This window comes from Protomyctophum parallelum (genome assembly GCF_964188405.1).
Source record: "Protomyctophum parallelum genome assembly, chromosome: 5".
Taxonomy (NCBI): Eukaryota; Metazoa; Chordata; class Actinopteri; order Myctophiformes; family Myctophidae; genus Protomyctophum; species Protomyctophum parallelum.
Window position 1 is genome coordinate 21561321 of NC_139702.1, and position 21403 is coordinate 21582723.

Consider the following 21403-nt stretch of genomic DNA (forward strand, 5'->3'; position numbering starts at 1 on the left):
CCCGTGGGACAAATTGTGAGTACTTTATATTTGAAATCTGAATGTTTATATATACGGAAATCTTGTAAATGCAGCGTTCGCAAAAACCAGGTTGAAGTTTCGTCATGACTCTCGTATGAATACGAGAGTCATGAATCATGGCTACTGATTAGCGTGACTCTGTTTTGATTGATTGATTGAAATATTTATTAACAATTTGTAGAATTACAGTACATTTTAAGCACAAACTCAATACAAAGACTGTTAACTGTGAGTGGACGACCCAATTAAGCATTACACTTGTTTACAACAGGGTCCACATTGTTCAATTCATCAAAACATTTAGAGACATACAAATAGACACTTCTGTTCGACTAGAATGTGGGACGTTAATCAATCATTGGTAAAAACCTGTGAAGTGAGTAAGAGGTAGCCTGGCTAATAAGCCAGACTAATATCACACTCTTTTTTTTTTGCCAACGGCTGATTCGGTCTGGCTTATTACTTGTGCATGGCCCAATTTCATGCCAATATGACTGCATTTAGGGCTGATTTCTTTTAAAAGCAGTGACCACTGACCAACCACCAAACATGAAGAGATCATCAACAGTTAGCTAATAGCTCACCACCATCAATGTAAGCCTCCGGAACACCCGTTGACCTACTCTACTAACTACTAGTACAAGTAGGCCTACTGTCTATAAAAATAAAACTTACAAATTAGTTACAGGGCTGCATTCTGTCGCGCGTGCCAAGCTGTCATTCTCTTGTTGTATTGTTTATTTCTCAATCTCGCCACGGAGTAACCTCGCGTCTTGGAGGACAGTCAAGACGGGCAGTGTCAGTAGACCTAGACCAATCACAGGCAGGCGGGGCGTTACCATGCCTATGCTCGGACACAAACGGAATTCACGCACTGTCTATGACTGTGTCGATCGATCGATGGAAGGTCCGTTTCTCAATGGATTTGTCATCTAGGAGGGTTATTAAACAAATTGAGCCCCATGTAGGCCTACCTCGCAAAAATGCGGGGAAAATTCACGAGAGCCCCAAATACATATGGCCACCATCAAAAACCAGTTTTTTGGCACAATATTAAGGCAAGATTACCTCAAATTCATTCTGCTTTCAGTAGTATATGTGACATGTCAAACTTTTTTTAATGATTCTGAATCCATTCCAAGCATTAGTTTTGCACTTGCTTGGGATAAAAACAGCCATAGCCGTCATCACAAATCAAATGTGATGAGTTCCCCACATTTGGGCAAGTGGCTATGGCTGTTTTTAGCCCAATGAGTGTTTTTTGTGCAAAAATAATGCTTGGAATGGATTCAGAATCATGAAAAACCCCTAGTTTGACACGTCACATTCTACTGAAAGCAGAATGAATTTGAGGTAATTTTGCCTTATTGTGCCGTTTTTGATGGTGGCCATATGTATTTGGGGCTCTCATGAATTTCCCCAGCATTTTTGCGAGGTACATGGGGGCTCAATTTGTTTAATAATCCTCCTAGATGACAAATCCATTGCTAACTATAAATCATCTCTGCTACATGGATGGTTTACTAGCTTTCTGTTGAGAGCAATGATGCTACACAACACAACAGAGAGCTGGAAGTATATTAGCAAGACTGGCCTATCCAACCTCTAGAATAGCTAGAAAAGTGGTTCCCCAACTTATTTTGCTGGGGAGTGGACCCAAAGTAGTGAAAATAGCTGATATGCAAGTTCACAGCTATTTTCCCTACTTAATAATCTAATGAAGAGATGTGACAGAATAAGGTAGATAAATTCAAACAATTTAATTTAATGTAATGTGTTAAAATAACATAAGTTGATCCTGTTGATAGTGGACAAACGACCAGACACAAAATCCTTAATTTGAAAAATATAAAACTTTAATAAAGGCTACATCTCTCAATAATTACAATAATTATAGGTCCATGTAAATTTTTAAATGAAACTCTTTATATAATGTATAATTTACAGTTTAGATAGAATGAAATAAAACAAAACAATAAAAGGCCATGATGTAAAAACAAAACATGATTACATGATAATTATTAAAACCATAAAAATATTTTTTCAACATAAGACCCTTCTGAAAACCAAGGGATATATATTAAACCCTGAAACAGGGTAACACATGGTATGATATCCATGTAGGCACAGGTGCTGTTTTCATAAAACACCAGCGATAGTATATTTATTTGTGTGTGTGTGTGTGTATCTTGTGTGTGTACTGTATGTGTGCATTGAATTATCAATGTCAGTATCAATACTTCAAAATGCATAATTACAATGTATACAGGAGCTCAGCTATATTTCCAGGATGGTGTTATTGTAATAACATTCAACGTTTTTTTTCTTTTCTTTTTTTTTAACCAACATTTCTTCTTCAACGTTCAATTTTCTTTTGTTTTGACACGCTAACTGCAACCTTCTGGAGGAGTCATTTTCAGTGTCTCAAACTGGTTCTTTCTAGCACCAAAGTATTTTTTGTGGTGTGTTGGATATAAATGTTGTCACTATATTACGATGGTAGAACTTGTGCTCCCAGGTTCCCTCTCTGTAAGGATTGTAACTGTCTTCTATTCCCCTGTGCAATGCCTGGTCTACAAACAAAGGCACAACAAAATATATTGAGCTCTGTTGCTGGACTGAGAGAGAGAGAGAGAGAGAGAGAGAGAGAGAGCGCACTATTGTGACTAACACTAATATATGAGTACAAATTATCAGCAGCATATAAGACTGGGGTTGACCATTACAACAGTGGAGGAAGTGAGCCTTACTGAAGACCACCGCTAAGGTTGTTGGGTCAGATACGACTATAGGCTATGGGGCGATGCCAGGCTAGTGTCATGTTCTTACGTCAAGTAAAAAGAAGAAAAGAAACCAAAAACATAAACAAAAACAACATAATCACCACAGTATTCTCCCAACTCAAAGCAGCTTGCCCATTGGCTGGAAATGGGAAAGGGGGAGGGACACAGGTTAGGTTAAGATGGCATAAGGGGGTTGGGATAGGTCTGGAGGGGATGCGGGTTGGAGAGGGTATCAATAAATACTCATAAAAACTTTCAACTTGTGACAAAAAGCATCTCTCTCTATATATATATAGTATAATACATGTATATATACATATATGCAATGTATGTATATGCACACGTACAGACATTTTTTGTAACGTTAGTGTCAACGTTAAGAGCAGGTTGGTGTCACAGCACTCTGCTGTGCAGGCTTCTCCGGTGCTTATTAGTCCATTGCACTTGGCCATGGAAGCCAACATGGAGCACAACTTCAGTCACTCGTGTCACAGAAACAGTCATCTGCATCTTCAGTGGTTATTTTATTTTATTTTAAGAGGTGGAGTTTCACCCCCACAGGCTTTGAATCATCATCGCCATCTCTTTAAGTCTCTAGCGTCGTTCCCTTGTGTTTATAAGGCTGATTGGCTGAGAAAAGTCAAGGAGGGAGGGGTGGCGCCGCCTCCTCTGGGCTCGGCATACTTCATTGGCTCGTCTTCCTTCAATCACTCCTCTTGTGCTGGATATATTAACTCTGTTTAGCTTAATATTAAGAAATAGACTTTAACAAAACAAAACAAAAAGTCTGGAGCAATAAAAAAATGTTTAGTCATTTGCTCAGGTTTCTTCACAACGGTTTGGCATTTGGTTGGCGCGACTTGGGGTTGGGGGGCACTCATTGGTCCACACGCAGCAAGGCGACGTCAATCCATCCTCTCCACCTTGCCCAGGATCTTGCTCTCGTACATGGGCAAAACGCTGGCGTCCTCCCACACCTCCTCGAACACGGCACCGCACTCAAACTCGTCACTGGCCTTCTTGAAGTAGTACCTGAGACAAGAGAAACCAGACAAAAGTCTGTGATTAGAAGACGAAAGAAAAACTACAAAGAAGTTAAGAACACATTAAAACTATATATATACACACACACAGGTATGTACACACAGGTATGTCTTCGGCCTAATGACTTTGAGGCACCTACTGTATATATGCTATTTCCACAAAGACGCTCAGCACTCACAATTACCTTCTGTCCAATTCAGGTGCAAACAACAACTCAGAGCTAGAAATGAGTCCTGCTCAAAACAACGTAGTCATTGCGTTCAACGCCGTCCCTCCACACTTCAAAGGAAAAGCTTGACTCCACATCACATCACTGCACAAACATATATAGAGCCCCCCTCACCTCAAAACACTCCCTATGATAATTCAGGCTACTAGAAGCAGCCTGAGTGTCTGCACACGCATGTGCGTGTGCGTGTGTGTGTGTGTGTGTGTGTGTGTGTGTGTGTGTGTGTGTGTGTGTGTGTGTGTGTGCACACACACGCATGTATGAGCGTGCATGTGTATGTATGTATCCTCATCCACTTGTTCAACTTGACTGCTGGCCATTCTGCAGATGCCTATCTGTCCTGGAAGGTCTTATTAAAGTTGAAGGGTTAATTAGAGGCTGTCTTAAGGCTGTTCTCTCCCTCCTCCCTCTCTTTAGCAATGCCCCCCCTCCCCCCTTTTCTGTGTCTGCTTGGCTTCTAATTGGGCCCGCTGTCAAATGAAGGGCCTTTCTGTCACACGTTGACATTTCAGGTGCCTGAGAGTCTGCCTGTCACCACATGAGCACAATCCAGGACACACACACGCGCACACACTCGTGAACACACACTGACTAGTATACACATACATTCTTGATTTACTCCGGGCAGCTTTCCGATCGCCAGGCGAGAACAGAGGAAAAAGGGAGCGAAAAGGAGAGCAGGAAGGAAAGGTAGCAGGGGTTTAAAAAAAAGGAAACAGGAGAGGAGGCATTTTGCTGGCCGCACCCCCTGGGTGAAGTGGGTGTGATGGATTGGACGCAGGCCAAGCCTGAGGGGCAGCGACAGGGGGCAGTGACCACTCAGACAGTCTCCTGGAGGTCATGGAGGCATCTTGACTAGCCCAATGTTCTTCTTAAACAAAGGGGAAAAGTCTCTGGGTTAGGTTGGTCCCAGTGACTGTGAAGTCTCACGGAGCTCCTAATGATTTCTTCTCTGCTTTAAACCCAGTAAAGGATCAGCAGGGGGAGATTTAATGATAAGCTTTGTAATGGAAAAATGCCTCGTTTTGCCCATGTGTGGATGTGTGCCTGCGCCGAGGAATTCCGAAAAAGCTTATTTTTTTCTTTTCCTCTCCGCGTTTTATGAGTGTGTGCTGAGCCCGGAGTCGTACAAACAACACATGAAAAACTGGGAGGGAGGGGGGACACCCCAACATGTACGCACATACGGTTTTCTTTTCAGCGTTGACTGTAATTAGACACGAGTGAAATATTTGGCCAACTTTAGAGAATGTTGAGGGTGCGTTACACAGCTGCAAGTGTCTCTGATTTTGCAGTATGTGGCTATTAACTATTTGAAGGATGAGGTGGGGGATCGAAAAAAAACAGGATGACGTTGGTAGTTTTGTTTTAGGATGATACGACACTCAACAAGTGAAAATACTGCAATCTGTGTTCTAGATGATTGTCTGAATTTTTTCGGACAGGACATATTAGTCAGTGCCTTTATTCGTGCCAAATAGGAGCATTTGCCTTCCTGATTTAATTGCAATCACTTTTTCTTCTCCTTCAGAGCAAAATGCTACATCCTTACTAACAAATACTTCAAAGACATCACTTTGTTCCAGAGGAAGAGAGAGACAGAGAGACAGAGAGACAGAATGAGAGGAGAGAAGTATTTCCATTGGAACATGTTTTTTTGTGGCAAGATTCTTCTTTCTTTGCAACATCTGGCACCAATATCGTCTGGCAGAGCGGCGCGGTACTGTTCTCTGCTGTACTGCTGCCATGTCCAAATTAACCAACTCCACACATTCTGCTGCCATTAAAGCCAGCCGTTTCGAATGCAACCCCCATTCTCCTTCTCTTTCTTCCTCTCTGCACTCGCTGAAGAGTTATGGGATGGCGGGGGTTGCAGCGACTTGTTTCCAGGCCCTTCTTCTTCTTCCTCCCTCTCTCTCTCTCTCTTGCCTAACAAGCAGATGTGGCTGTAACTGCATGTTGATGTCATGGCCATACCACCCTTGTGTCTTTGGAGTGACGTGCCACGCAGTACAGCAGAGTTTATGTGATGCCTGAAGTGTCAGCTGGCAGTGTCACCTGGCAGAATGGATATTCCATTTTTTTGGACTTTACCTCTTGTCATTACCGTGGCATAACTACATACTGACTAATATCTGAGGCTCAAATGTCAGTATTCATCCTGTGTTAATTGCTACGAGCAGATTCTTATTGTGTCCGACAGCGAAAGGTGCTTGTGGTTCTACTACAGACGCCTGATGCAAAACTATAGAGGAGGAATTTGATGGCCTTGCGATGGTCTTTGCGCACAAAATAAAAGGGCCCAAGCTTCAAAGCCATACTTATTAAGGCTGCCTTACCCTGGAAATCAGTACCAGATGTGAGCAGGGGGGGAAAAAGCTCCAGTACTGAAGAGAAGAAAAAAAATCCCCCTTCTTCCTCTCTGTACAGTGAATGATCCCAGACTCCTTTCTTCCATTTCACACAGCTGACATAAACACACACACACACACACACACACACACACACACACACACACAAACGCGTGCACGCATGGGTGCGCTTGTGCAGTCCTGAACATTCCTAACATGAATATAATTTCACATTCATAAATGGATTGGATAACGGCACTTTATGTGTTCTCAATATTCACCTGTAGTTGCCTTTCTTGCTGAGCTGTTCTTTGAAATGTCCCAGGGTGAGGCAGTGGGTCTTCATCATACTGCGGTAGGGGATTTCCTCACCACAGAAGAAGTAAGTGACCACCAGTTCCTTGGACCTGCAGGGAACAGAGAAACATACATGGGTGAGCAGAGCAAAGCCTGAAAGGAGAAAGAGAAGATCTGTTTGGACCTAGCATGGAAGTTAACTTCACTAGTTTGTTTTACTGAATGTGTATAGGCTAATAATTACTAAACTAGTACTGCCTTGCTCTTCCTTTGTATGCTCAGAAAAGGCCACAGAAAATGAAAGACTGTTGCATCCATTTGACGTTGCCAGTTGATTTGCTAACACTCCTGTAGGTGGTGCTACACCAAGACGTTACCTTTTGTCCACCACAAAGGAAGTTGCACAGGTAACCACCTTAACCATACTACCAGTGTCTAAACTGTATACCCATTTAGGATCGACTGAGGCCGATTCTAAAAACGCCTTCTAAATCCTGACCTACGTTTTCTGAAAACGTTTTTCTTATTCCAAAATTACAAAAATGTTATTCTGCTGTGTGTGGGGAGGGTCTTCAGTTAGAGGACAGTGTTAAGGCATGTTTAATCTCGAATGATTAAAAGCCAGAGAGGAGGAGTTCAAAGCTCATACTTATTTTGACTCACAACGTCTCTCTTTGAAGGGAAGGCCAAGAAGGAGAAAAAAAGAAAGAGTGAGAATGAAAACACAAATTCAGAAGGAGAGGCCCGAGAGGGGTCATTTCACCTAATTTATACTTCATCATACGACCACATTGCTCACTGAAAACTGAATATCAACTGAATATCAGTTATTTTTGTACAATGAAGTATCTGGCTTTACAAGTGGCTGTGCTGTATGTGTGTGTGTGTAGAAAGCTAGACAAAACAAAGAAACGAAAAGTATGCGAGAAAAGACAAGAATGATGAGATGATGGCAAGCCGCCGAGAAATGCCAGCAGAGGGTTAAAGAGAGGTAGAGAACCAGAAGCGGTCCTTACTCGTCTGTATGAAGTCCGGGGCTGGCGAGAGGACTTGCTCCAGTGGAGGTTGCTGTAGGGTGACTCCTGTCTTTCTGAAGGCTGCTGGCCACTGCTGAGTACCTGTCAGAAACACATTATCAGCATTGATCAACATGGTATTCTAATAAAGACTGAATGCTAATTTAATAAAAAATTACAAAATCACACACGTGTGAAGTGAGGGGCGCAGCAAGGGCAGTAATCAGCCTGATGATTTACGTTGTCATTACCCTAAACATAATTTACCCTAATCAAACTGGCATACATTTTATTTTACCCTAAATAAACATTGAATTCCATAATGGGATGGCAAATAAAAAATTAGGCTCACATTGATGTTTTGCGTACCTCTGTTTTGGAGGCTTGGACACTTCCTCCAATCTGCGGCAAGCCTCCTCCAGCTGTGCCAGGGTGTTGGGTGGGGGCAAGGGTGGCATGGCCGGGTCCTGGATGAAGGGGTGGCCGGGGTGGTGTGCTCGGAGGTGAGCCCCGCTGCCTATTCCACCCCCGCCCCAGGACGAGTGGGTCCGGCTGGGCAGGGTCTTGGGGGATGTTTCCTGGGGATGGGACTTCTTCAGTCCCTGAGTGCTGTTGGGATGAAGAGATCAATATATTAGCAAAGGAATCTGTATGGTGCTGTTCCAGGGTTATGTTATCAGTGTTATGTGTTATGTGTTTCAGGCAACTCCAGTCTAGTGGGTTCAGGATTGTTGTCGTTGTGTGTGTGTGTGTGTGGGGTCGGGTTACTAACCTGTGGGGCTTGTGCTTGCCCTGTCGCTCGCTCTCCAGGATCCACTGCCAAACATTCTGAGAGCGGTCAGTGGCGTCCAGGGGCAGCGTTGACACGCCCTCCTCGCCAATCTTGACTGGCCGCTTGGACAAAGTGCTAGAGTGGCTGCTGTTTATAACACACACACACACACACACACACACACACACAGAGAGAGAGAGAGATAGAGAGAGAGAGAGAGAGAGAGACTAAATTAGAAGCAGAACTTGACCAATTTCATTGGTAAAACCTAGCTGTTCAGTTTGGTCTAGGCACAGTACTGCGCTGAAGTCCTACTTACACAGGGCTAAAGTTGGAGTAATCAGCTCCCCCGGGAGGACAGAGGCACTGCACGCGCTGGGCCGCCTCAGCCTCGATCTGCTCCTTGGTCTTGGCCCCAGCGTGTTGGTGGTGGTGGATGTAGTGGTGATGGATGTGCTTCGTGGACTGCCTTCCGGCCACCAGGACTTTTGATGCTCCAGGGTAAGCGCCGAGGAAGGACCCGTGGCCAGCTGGCACCGAGGTGCTGGCCCGTTCTGGGGAGCGTGTGCGCGGCGAGTGCCGGATCGTGCCCGGCGACTGGCACCCGGGTGTCTTCAGGACGCGGGATAAGTGCTCGTCTAATATGGCCTGTGGGTCCTCGTCACACTGGCCGCCAGGGGGAAGCAACGGGTGGTGGAGGGAGGGGCCGCAGGGGAGGTCACCACTCTCCTCTCGTTCCTCCTCCTGGACAAGCAATCACACCGAGACAGGAGAAAAAGTCTTTAGGAAGCTGAACAACCTATCATAGACTAAAAGACACATGTCGGAGGCAGTCTTTGAAGCAGTGAGATGAGAAGTTTATATCTCAACTAGCACCAATGTATATCTATCGCCTTTTGAAGTCAGAGAGAGCAAACGCTTCGGTAACTTGATTTGAGTTTCTCTTTTGCCTCACTGTTATCCCCGCTAACAGGCTGCGGGTGCTTCATCTATAATACAGAGTGTGCCTGTGCCTCACAAAGAGACTGGCACTACACATATTCAGCAAACGCGCCACTGGAGAGTAGCTAAGCGCTAACTATTTGAAGGAACTTCAAGTGTGTCAAGAAACATAACTTTCAAACTTCCTCCAGATGAAATGGTGGAGGGGTGAGCGGGAGACAAAGAAGTAGCTGCAGCGGAACAGACTTCCAATTCCCTTGTCTTTTTCCTTGTTATTCAACATGTAAAGCTAGCATACAGTTATCTTTATTGCAATGATGCTAATTTCTTCACGTGGTGTCCATGTAACATTTCCAGGTCATAGTCATCCTAAATATTATTTTACAAATATGAAAATAGAACGGGGTACTTGTGTGTGCGTGTACTGTGTTTTTTCCTCACCTCTTGGATCTGTTGCAGTCTTTCCTCCAGTGAGCTCATGGTGTCCTGCTCTCTCTTCAGTCTGTCCAACCGGGCGATGAGCTGGGCAGCGAAGGCAGAGGGTTCAACAGGGGTCATCTCCTTAGGCAGCCTGTGTGTTCTCTACAGGGCGCACAATGAGAGGAGGAAGGTCACATTATAGACTGCCTGTGTGACTCCTTGCAATATGGAGTATTAATCCACTGTCCTAATCCTAGCTCATTCCACAAAAAAATGCCTGCTCCTGTTCCAAACAAATTGCCTAATCCTGATGCACTTACCCTCAAGCTCACCCAAAACTTCTCGCCTTCCCCCCCTACCCCTGCCCCAGATCTTGCCCCCACTCCAGATCTTGTGCCCAGTGCCCTTGGCAATGCCAGGCCGTTGGGCAAAAAAAAACAAGAGACAAGCGGGTAGCGGTGGCGGGGTAGCAGTTGGTCTCGCTCGGAGGGTAGGCCCCCCGCCTGCACCCTCTGTAGCCCGAGCGAGCCATCAGCTAGCTAGCCTCTGAAGTCAGCACACTTCAAAGAGCTCTTGTCAAACATCAAACGCACGCTAGGGGTGGGAGGGACATGCGGCTTTAAATCTCATAATAAAAGCCCGATATCGACAGCAAAGAGAGGGAGAGAGCGAGAGGGGAAGAAAAGAGGGGAAGAAAAGAGGGGAACAAAATTAAAAGCAAGAAGAGAAAAGAAAAGGAGAGGATTGAGATTTGGTTGAACGTAGAGTGGTGGGGGGGATAGCGGAGTCAAATACTAAGGAGATCTAAGGGGAAGTAGTAATTTATTTCTTGACTGCATGCAGGGCAGCTCTGAGGTTCTCTAGTCACATTATCCTCCTTTTTATTTAACTATATACACTAGCTTCTCTCTCTCTCTCTCTCTCTAACTTACTTTTTTGTTATTTGGCACACTGGCTTTCTTGATTTTGACTATTTTTTGTTGTTGTTCTCATCTCTTTGTAGAGACGATAAAGGGAAGGAGAAGAAAGGCAAGCGGGGCTGCTGGCAAAGGAGCGCCGGCCCCGCACAGAGCCCCTGCTGCCTGGGGCTGGTGCATCATGGGAGACAGAGCCATCTCCAAATCAGGAGGGAGACATTAAAGGAGAGAAAGTAGGAAGGGAAAAGAGGCAGCGTAAAAGAGAGAGGGAGAGAGGGAGGGGAGGGGAGAAAGGAAGAGGAACAGACCGCACAAACGGACTCAAAACAGAAAATGTGCATGCGCCTCGGACATGCGTGTGAGTGAGTGCACACAAACACACAAGATAAATTGTGATATTTATTTTCCTGACTCAGAGACACCTAACATCTGTCAATTCTGTCAATAGGTCTTAACCTATTTCCATTTAAAAAACTTAAGAAGATTTATAAAACCTTACAAGCTTTACACATTTTACCCAAAAGGCACTGGAATGAGAGAAGCGGTAAACTAAAGGATTGCCAAAATAATGGGAAGCCAGGCACTGTTATTTAAGTTGCCTGGCCTCCTCAGTGCAAGGGGTCATTAATCTGCATGGTTCAAAGCAGGAACTAACCTGACCTTATCTTCTTCCTCATCATCATCATCATCACCAGGACAATCATTATTGGCTTCACAAAATAAAATTATAATGCTAAATCAAGAAAATCTGTTGTTTTTGGCAATCCATACCATCAGACCATAGAATATAAATTACTAAAGATGGAGACGCAGCTTTATGTTTGACTACTAAGCTACTAAGACACGGGGGTTTGGGAGGCATGGCAAAGACAAGGCAAAGACTGTAGGAGAAAAAGTCATATGCAAATTCAGCCTTTCATTTGCCCCAACTTTTGGTTATGAAAACAAGTGGGGGGAATACAATATAGTATTCCATCACAACATGCGCTCTGAAAACATAAAACACAAGTCCTCGAGGGAATCAGGACCCAGTTGTATGTCAGCGTGTAAAAGTTTGACTCAAGCTAAAAAGAAAGGAAAAAATAGATCTGTCCACACACAGTAGATGAGTAGAAGATGATGTGTTAGTGTAGTAGGACTTACTGGGAAGTGGGGGAGCGAAACCTGGCCATTGATCTTGACACTGCGGTGCATCTCCCGCTGGATCTGCTTTTTAGTACCCATCTTGTATGGAGGGATACCATCACTGTAAAGTAAAAGACACAGTCTACAGATTAATTCCCAAATAGCCTAGTACAGATTAATTCAAAAATATATAATAACCAACTATATCCTAAATGCATATTTTCGATCACCTATTTATTGTGAATCATACACGTCTCATGGCTCCCACACAACAATGTTAGTAATGCAGCAACAGTTGCTAGTGGTTGTGTGGACAGAATCTTGCAGAGTCAGTTCGTCATCACTGAAGTGACTGGCTCAACACCACCACCCAGTAACCACCCACTAGGCACATTACAGCCAAATCAAAGGGCTTGGGAGCCCTTGAAGCCAGGGAAACAAAAACACATAACAAAACATACCATGACAATGGTAGTGATATGCTAAACATCCAAGCGGTAAGCTTCAAAGAAGAGCCCCATTGTTAAGTTTACATCAGTCTACATTGAAGGTGGATATTCATCAACAAAAAAAAGACACCCCCCCCTCCCCCCCAAAAAAAGAAAAAGAAAAACAAGCAAGCCATAGGTCAGACTCAGCACCAATCCCCTGACCTTACGACCCAGTAAAGCTAAGTCATTAAGTGCTGCTAGCTTCCTGTAGCGCTGACATGATTGTAGGGAAAATTAAGTGAGGAATCCTAGTGTCTGGAAATGTTTGCATTTACTGATTTTCACTGTCTGCTAGGTTTTCCAGTGAGCTGCCATTTAGACCAGGCCAATTATCATGGCCTTTTCGGTTGCTCAGAAGTGTCTGACCCAACCCAAACGCTAGTTTTTCTGCTGCCTCTTTGAAATCTCACACTCATGCACATACGCGCCCGCTGCCATCTTCGTTTGGCAAGCGCTCCGCTGTGAGCCTCTGATCTCAGCAACATCAAAAGGCTGGTTTGTAAGATAAGGTAATGTTTGAAGTTGGTGCAGCAGCATTCCCCAGCGTCCAAGTAAATCCATAAATAAGATATAAGCAAAAAGAGGAGGAAAAAAAATCCCCCCCCCTTCCCATCCCCAAATCCCACTCTGCTTGTTCTTTATCTGGGAAATGAGATTCAAATTTGCAGCGTGCCTTTTAACCACTATAAAAAAGGACACACTAATCAAATTGTTCCCCCGATCGCAGAGGAAGAAGCTGGGATCTTTATTACAATCGGTTAGGGGCGGAGAGAGAGGAGAGCAGGGGATGAGGATGGGAGAGAGCTTTCTGTGTCAAAGACCTTGGCGAGGACTCCTGAGTGAAAATGACTTTGAGACATGGTGCTGTGTAATAATGTAGACATGTCATTCTAATAAGGTCTTTTTTTAAACACCTCCCCTTCATCTATTCAAGGACTATGAATAATATCTCTTTGAATGACATCATCAGGAGGGGGTAGCAGTTTCAAACTGCCAATATCGACCTTCTTGTTGCAGCAAGCGTCTAATAAGGGGAGCGTGCTACCAAAATCAATACTTCACAAAAGGTACCCTAGAGACCTCAAGACATGAACCCTTAAGGCACAGGAAGAATCATGGGAATTGTTTCCCAAAAAAATCAAAACTCAGCAGCTTAGAAGAACTCTAAGCTGAACCAAACAGTTGGCACCAAAGAAAACGAGAAAAAACGGAATCCCATACATACACTCCACTCCACACTCTCCTGTCAACCTAAAATCATCCAGCAAGCGACACGGATAGCCAGAGTCTCTGTGCAGGTTGGGGGAAGAGAAAACAGCCATGGACTCTTTCATGGACCCTCACTTTATGGGCATCTCTCATTCAGTTGTGCAAGTCATTTTCAAAGCAGCCAGCCACCCTCTTATCCCCCTAAGCTCCCCTCGCCTAACAATAGGCTGAAAGCGATTCAGTTAAGCCCTTTATGCCCCATGCACTTTATTTTCTCACTCCCTTGCACTCCAAGCCTCAACACTCCTGCTATTGGCCCCGGTGCAGGAGAGGGATTGTGGTGAGGTGATGGGGCAGGGGGGCGAGGGGGTGGGCAGGGAGGTGAATTTGAGGGGTGCCCCAGCCCGGAGAGTGGGAGTCCCTCCTGCGTTGTCCATGAGGTCTAGAAATGAGTAACCCCCGTGAAAGCCTTGCAGACACATGATCTCAGCATGCCGCAGAGGCCAGTGGCAGGAAACCGAACCACCATGTGAGTAAGTCTCCTTTCATTTGGTGCCAACATTTTTCAATGAGTTTGTCTTAAGGCCCGAATGGCTATTTCCCTCCCTACTGACTGCCCTCCGCCCTCCTGGCCCCCAGCTCTTCAAAGAGAAAAAGTGATTAGATCTATAATATGTGTATGTATGTATGTATGTATGTATGTATGTATGTATGTATGTATGTCTCACACACACACACACACACACACACACACACACACACACACACACACACACACACACACACACACACACACACACACACACACACACACACACACACACACACACATATATATATAATGTCAGAAGGGTGGGTGGGATTGCTTCATTTTGACTTTGACAAAAACAAGGCAACGCCCCCACCCACATCAAGACGCATCAGAATAAACTTCAAACGGTCTTTTGACATAATGACTTTCCCAGAGTTATCTCCCTGGAGGCGCTTGCAACAACTGCACTTTAACAGAACTACCTGAAGTCAATCAGCAAGGATAATTAAAATACATTACATACAGACCATTCTTTCACAACAGCACGATCTCTCTCTCTATAGCCCAAAGAAAAACAGTCTTTTTTTTTAACTACACTGCCAAATATTTTTCTCCTCGTCGTCTTTTTCCTGGAAAGGTGTTGACTGAACCGTGATCCCGGCCAGTTTGGAGACCATGGAACTTCTCAAAACTCGCAGTCTTGGCCAGGGGGGTCAGCTGAATGGAAATGAGCCTTTTGAAGATGCTATGTCATCTCTCCAGTGCGGGGCAGGATGAAATGAAAACAGAAACAGACGTTGTGTGCGTGTGTGTGTGTGGGGAGGGGGTGTTCAGTAGGAACTAAAACCAAATAAAGCACTTACACACTACTGTCCGTCATGGACATGGAATCGTCCGTCATGGCATCACTGGAGATCTCACTGTCGTTGGCACTGGTGGCGGGGGCAAAGACGTAGCCCGAGTTGACAAAGTAAGGGCTGGCAGGGTCTCCTCGTCGGTGGGACCTGCAAAGAAGCACAGGGAGACTTTGGTGCCTCCTTGTGTCGTCTTGTGGATGTGCAGAGGATATACTGTACATCATTTCGGTTTCAAACAGTGAAATCCTGTGTTTGGTTAAATGAATACTCAGCTATGTAAATTATTTTCCTTTGTGACGCTTACAGATCCATTTCAGAATTAAATTAACACCCAGAGTTTGTCTGTGTAGTTGTTATTTTGTAGCTATGGAAATGTTCCTTTCGTAATGCTTAACTGAAACTAAAAGTAAGAGTTTTTCGTTTGTGTTGATTTAAGTCATTAGAATATTTTTCATGAGACTTTGGGGCCTCAGGAATGTGACAACAGTATCAGAGTTGTGGGCTGTGGCTTCGCTTTCTTTCTTTCTTCCTTAGTTTCTTTCTTTCTTTTTCTTTCATGTCCCCTCCCCCATCGTGCAGGAGGGTCTCTGTGTGGTGTGTGTGTGTGTGTGTGTGTGTGTGGTGGGGAGTGAAGTGAGCAGCCCAGCTGTATGTGAATGAACGACAGCACTTCCCTCCTTTCTTCCCTTGCTTTCTCTCCTGCTATCTCTCCAGCCTTTTGTTTGGGCAAGGCCTCTACTCTCACACTTTTCCACTCTCTGAAGCTCCACTTTAGTTCTCTCACTCTTCTTGGAGTGTTTTCCCCTCCCTTCTCTCGTCTTCTATCCTACAGTCTAGGGGCCCCTCCTTGCAACCCCCTCCCATCCTTTCTGAAGTCTCTCTCTCTCTCTCTCTCTAGTTTCTCCTGCTGTGTTGCATTCCTGTTCCAGTAGTGAAGGGGGTGGACAAGGAGGAAGGAGAAAGAGGAGGGGGGAACTTGAGCTTTACAGGGAGGAAGGGGGGCGAGCGGGAGAAAGAGAGAGAGGGAAGAGGGCCTCATTCTTTATGAGAATGCCTACAGCCGGGAGAGTTGTGAGGAGAACCCCAGCATGACTAAAGCCGTAGGCCCCAAGCTCAAACCTGACCTTTGGAAGGTCCACGCAAAGAGTCAGGTATTTAGCACAGCTGGGATCCCTGCACCCCCCCACCCTCTCCTCCCTATAGCTTGTCTTTCTTTCATGATCTCCTCCTTCCCCCTTCCTTGTCTTCCCCATTCCCATCCTCTCTCTCTCTCTCTCTTAAGTCTGTCTCTATTTTGTGTCCCCCTTTTTTTTCCTTCCAAAAAGGTTGATAAAAGCTCTGGATAGGAAGGAGGACGGAGGGGGGAAACACAAACACATCCCAAGCAGAGTTTGGGATGGTGGTTTATAAGATGCTGAACTGAGTTTAGGCTGTGTTGTTGTTGTTGTTTTGTCAGTTTGGATGAAAAGTGCTGGAGGTTTTGAAGAAGAACAGGAAAAAAAATAAAAAGAATGCAGTGGCAAAATTAGTTCCACATGTTTGAGATGGAAATTGGTTGACCTAAAGAGATGGCGAGGGGGCAGGGGGGAAGGGGGAGAGAGGGCGATGGGAGGAAGGAGGGGTCTTTATCTCCCTCTTTACTTTTGGCAAAACACTCTAATGTTGCGGATCACACCAGGAAGCAGAGGAGATGCCCTCATGTCAACAGTCCAGGAGTGCCTTTCAGTATCTGCCTCAATGAGGCCACTTTCAAACAGTGTCTAACACACATTCATCTCATGAATCTTGAAACACTTAGTGTTGCATTCACTATGAGGCGTCTGCACGGTTTTGTTGTTTGAAATGACACACTGGACACAACTTTCAATCCCTAATCTCCCAAAAAAGTTTTGGTGGTGACTTGACAGGAAAAGTGTGGATTATTCTCAAATTGCACTTTTCCTTCCAACACTCAAAGAAAAAGGACGCTGTCAAACCACAGACTGATAATTGCGTCCAGATGTGAATTTTCTTTTATTGTGTGGACAATGCTCAAAGCATTTTAGTGAAAACTCTGAATGTGCTCTTTGATGCACGCTCATGCATAAAATGCAGTTTTTGTAAAGGCTCCTGTCTCCAGCTTTTAAGTCAATATGTTGGCGAGTTTTCGACAAAGTCCAAATGCTTTCCAGAAACACCTCCAGCAGTAACACTTTCATCTTTGACCAAGAAGCAATACCGTGTGTGTGTGTGTGTGTGTGTGTGTGCGCATGCTCATACTCATGCTCATACTGTATAACTGCATGTGTGTATATCGTACGATATTTTACATTTAACATTTTGCTGTTAACACAGGTAATGGGAATTTACAGCGACATATTCACATACGTAGTAGTCTTGGGATTTGGTGTCTGAATTCATGCCTGAACCAGAGGAAAGGTTTCAAAGCACAGGAAACTTGATCAAGTCAGCAGAGGGCTGCCTGCAAGACACCATTTACTTAAAAGGAAGGACCAGATCCATTGATGTTTTGTACCCACCCCTCCCTTCACCCTTCTATCCCCCTTTGACTAACTGCAAGGCAGAGGGCACACATACACACACATGTTCCTTTGGGACCCTTTGATCGGGTGCCTTCATCTCTCACAGGCATTTGTGAGAATAACAGTCAAATGTTGGATGAATGATGATAGCAGTTATGTGCTCCCAAACACAAACATCAACATATGTATCCATGATGTGTGACACAAGAGTGTAATAGCCTAGATCTTACCTGCATCCATTCTCCAGCACTTCAGCTGCTGTCCGGATAGTAGCAGTAGCTCTCAGAGTTTTTGCAGATAGTCCAACCACAGACGCTAACGTCTTTGCCTTCAAGTCAGTACAACTCCACTCCTCTTCCTCCATGAGAGGTGGAAGGTATCCGCACATCAACTTCAGACTACCTAGACCGCTAGTATGGTTGACATAAGACGCGTTCTCGCACCCGGAGCGCACATAGTCGAGGTATATGTCAGAAGTTAAAAACATCTGGTACGCATTGTCTTCCATGGTTGACTGAATTTCCGTTTGTGCTTGGTCGAACATTGAAGAGTCTATGTGTTGTTTTTTAATACTATCCCTCATGAAAGTCTTGGTGGCGGGTTTTAATTGCTTGGCAACAATGCTGTTGTTTTCGATGTACCGCTTGAAAATAACTTTGGCAACTCGTAGCGTTTTGGTATCCTTTAAGTCCATTTGCCTGAAACCATTGCAGGCGAACCAAAAGTCCAAGGTGTCCACGCATTTCTCCCGCTCCAGAAAAGTCCTAAACAGGTGAGCGCCGTCTTGGTCGCCCAGGAGAAAATGCAGGGACTTGGTCCACCGGACGAGGGGCGAGTCCGGCGACGCGCTACCCTCCGGCTCCCCGAGTCCATCCTCGTTCCTCCTCGGCGTGGAGCCGAGGGGCGCGGCGGGCAGATCCTTAACCTTGTTCTGGGCTCTCATTTTGGGAGACTTGCTGTGGCCGTTGCATGACGCCTCTCCCTCCTCCCCCGGCACCGGAGGACGAGGAGCATCTTCTCGGAAGCTAGTGCTGATGATGTGCTCCGTAAGCGCTCTGCTCATGGCTCCAGCTCCGTGTGCAGTGTGAGAGTGCCGTCGTGCGTAATCCTTCTCACTCTCTAAAAGCAGCGGGGGAGCTCCTCCGCTCCTCTTCACTCTGGAACACAAAGTATTGATCTAATCAAAGCCAGATCCCGCTAACTTCAAAGGCAGACATCAAGTAAACAGTCCTTTCAAACCCCTCGCCGGGTTCACAGAGAAAGAGAAATATGAAAGGCATTTTCGTTTCATTTATCTATTTATAATCTAAATGAGAGATCAACTGCCGCCTGCATTCTCAATATTCATTGATCTGTCACATCAAAAACATTTTTTACAAGAACAATCATTTCACGGAGCCTTATTCTCCACCAAAACCATATTCTGAAGCCTGAGTCTTACACGTGTTTCTCTAACGAGCCTGTGTCATAGGCTTCAACTCCAATTAATTCCCAATATGTGCGGAGCGATTATAATTTACCCCTATCTGCATTATGAATAGATTCGATTCCCACGTAGCCAACACCTGTCCTTGTTAATCAGCGATGCGCAGACGAGTGGAAATCCATCGGATGCAGCACAATGACCTTAATGTTATAATGTACTACAGGCTAAAAAGCCCCACGGGAAGCCAGTCGCTCGTGCGTAAACGCTAGCGAAACATCAAGTGAGGCTATTACAACGTGCCGTTTAGGGGTTCAACGCCTATACGAACTACAAGGGAAGTTATGAAGAGACATTCAATTTGATTCAAATATCAATCTAAAACATTTTAATGTTAATGGAAGCGCACATCAGCGTCAAACTATGGAATTAGGCTACAGCGACTCTTTACTGAGAACGATGTTATAGCCTAATGCTGCACTCTCCACAAGCGTACAACCATGTAACTACTATACATGCATAGCATAAACCGAGGTTATATCCATCTAAACGACCGCCAAATAAACGTGCTGAGCGTACAAAGAACCTCACATACCATTTCAGAAGAACAAGAAAAATAAATCCACTATAGAGTCCAGAAAATAAAGTTCAACAAGGCTTCAAGATACTTCACGCCCGGGGTAGAAGGAAAATAATGCATACAATCCAAACTCTTCAAACGGTAATCCAAGTCCAACACAGGAGAGATCGTGACACATGTGTCCGCTCTGGCTGCACACAACAACTAGTGTAGTTTAATGTCCCCTGTCCCATTCAACAACTGACCTCAGAGGAGGCAGGCGCACAGCTACTATGTAGATCAGCCAGCGGGGGTGTCAAACTGGAGGAGGGGGGAGGGGGGTATACATCCCACTTTTTCCAACTATGATGAGATACATAAACACAGTAATCTTTTTTCCCCTTCCAACCTTCTTTTTTAATCAAGGATACACATTCACAATTTCGCGTATATACCCCACGATTGTTAAGCTACTTATCTATCTCCTTACCGTAGCCTATTTGTCGCCCACCAACACCAAACATTGGCTACAGCTCCCTAAACTTCAAAGCGTTGCAGCAACACATCAAAGCGACCAAGAGAGGGGGCCTGTGGAACAGCATTCTTTCCAACTTACCATCGATGTTCACGAGAAGCCTTCCTGATTTTAAACGTCAAAGTATAACATACACCCACAAAAAGTATCCCGGCGAGTTATGCCAAGAATCGCTGGTGTTGTTCTCCGTTGCAAAATATGTTGTTGTGTTTTTAATACAACCATTTAAAAAAGAAGCGTTTCCCTTCTCCAGGTAGTGTTTCAAGTCCTATCGCAGGCGGTAGATCTCCTCTAGGCTATTTCAAAACGAACTGGGCTGAGGAGGGTTTAACTGTGGACTTCAAAGTAAAAGAACCGCTGGCCTGGTCCCGAAAGATACATAAAAACAACGTAACATATTTTACGATGACACAAAGAGCCAAGCAGCGCAAAACGCTTCGCGATCCTTCGTTCGTTCTCAATACCGCAAATTGGGCTCTAAATATGCCAGAGAACAATAGCGAGGACCATATAAGGGCAGGCACGATATTTTTTGACACAATAAAGTTTTTACTTGTTTGTAAGGACCTTATCAAAGACAGGCAATCTCGAGCCAACTCCCCGAGGCTTTGGAACGTCAGAAGTAAGTGATCTACCGCCCCGACAGCATTATTCTCGCTATCCTTCTGTTGCTACATAAACTTTGGAAACAGACATGAAATAGCTACAGTTGTTGCCTCTTTTGCTACAACCACAGAGTGTCTTAAAATGGAATACAATGAAATCAATGTAGATTTTTTTTCTCACAACAAAATTGACAGTGTGACATTTACAATGGAAATTTAAATAGCCTAATTGCCACACAATTTTAGAATTTAAAAGCTATTTGGGGGATTATGGTTCTCTGGTTCTCTTTGAATTCACCATGTATAGTGTAATTGTCAAATATGTTTTGCATTAGTCACAGAGTTAGCCATATACAGACGTCAACACAAGACACGTGTCTGTTCCACACCAAAATGACATAGCATGGCTATATTGATTGAAATTGGACACAGCGCAAAGGCAAGGAGTGTTCTCCAGGCTTTTAATTCACATGACTTCCCCTAATGTCATTGTGGCAGAATCTTAGAGAGGGTTAGACAGTGATCCAATCCCATGGTACTTCAAAGGCTATATTGTCGCTTTGATGTTGAAAATCAACTTTAAAGGGGGAAATATAATTATATAAGTCAGAAATTTCAAATTCACAAAACTCACTATGGTACAGGACAAGAGAAGTTACAAAATAGGCTACATGATCTAATTTCGTCTGTAGCTGTGTCCTAGATTGATGTTTTGTTTTTTTAATCGGTTTTCAATCATTTCCCCCCTCATAG

General features: G+C 44.6%; 1 protein-coding gene across 4 annotated transcripts; it reads right to left on the reverse strand.

The window, feature by feature from the left end:
• Positions 1-1855: 1855 nt before the first annotated feature.
• Positions 1856-20259, reverse strand: axin2 (axin 2 (conductin, axil)). 4 transcript variants are annotated; one of them, XM_083765895.1, is made up of 11 exons: positions 20127-20259; positions 17759-18685; positions 15013-15153; positions 11936-12038; positions 9897-10037; positions 8833-9257; positions 8514-8660; positions 8111-8350; positions 7742-7843; positions 6710-6835; positions 1856-3836 (listed from the first exon to the last, which is right to left on the reverse strand). In XM_083765895.1, exons 2-11 carry the CDS (start codon positions 18589-18591, stop codon positions 3710-3712), a joined length of 2385 nt encoding a protein of 794 aa, XP_083622021.1. In that variant the 5' UTR covers positions 18592-18685; positions 20127-20259; the 3' UTR covers positions 1856-3709. The 4 variants fall into 4 exon arrangements, 3 of the variants coding, with proteins under 3 accessions (XP_083622021.1, XP_083622022.1, XP_083622020.1); XM_083765896.1 differs by lacking the exon at positions 20127-20259 and adding an exon at positions 19547-19755 and having other exon boundaries at positions 8514-8657; XM_083765894.1 differs by lacking the exon at positions 20127-20259 and adding an exon at positions 19547-19755.
• Between the last annotated feature and the right edge of the window lie 1144 nt (positions 20260-21403).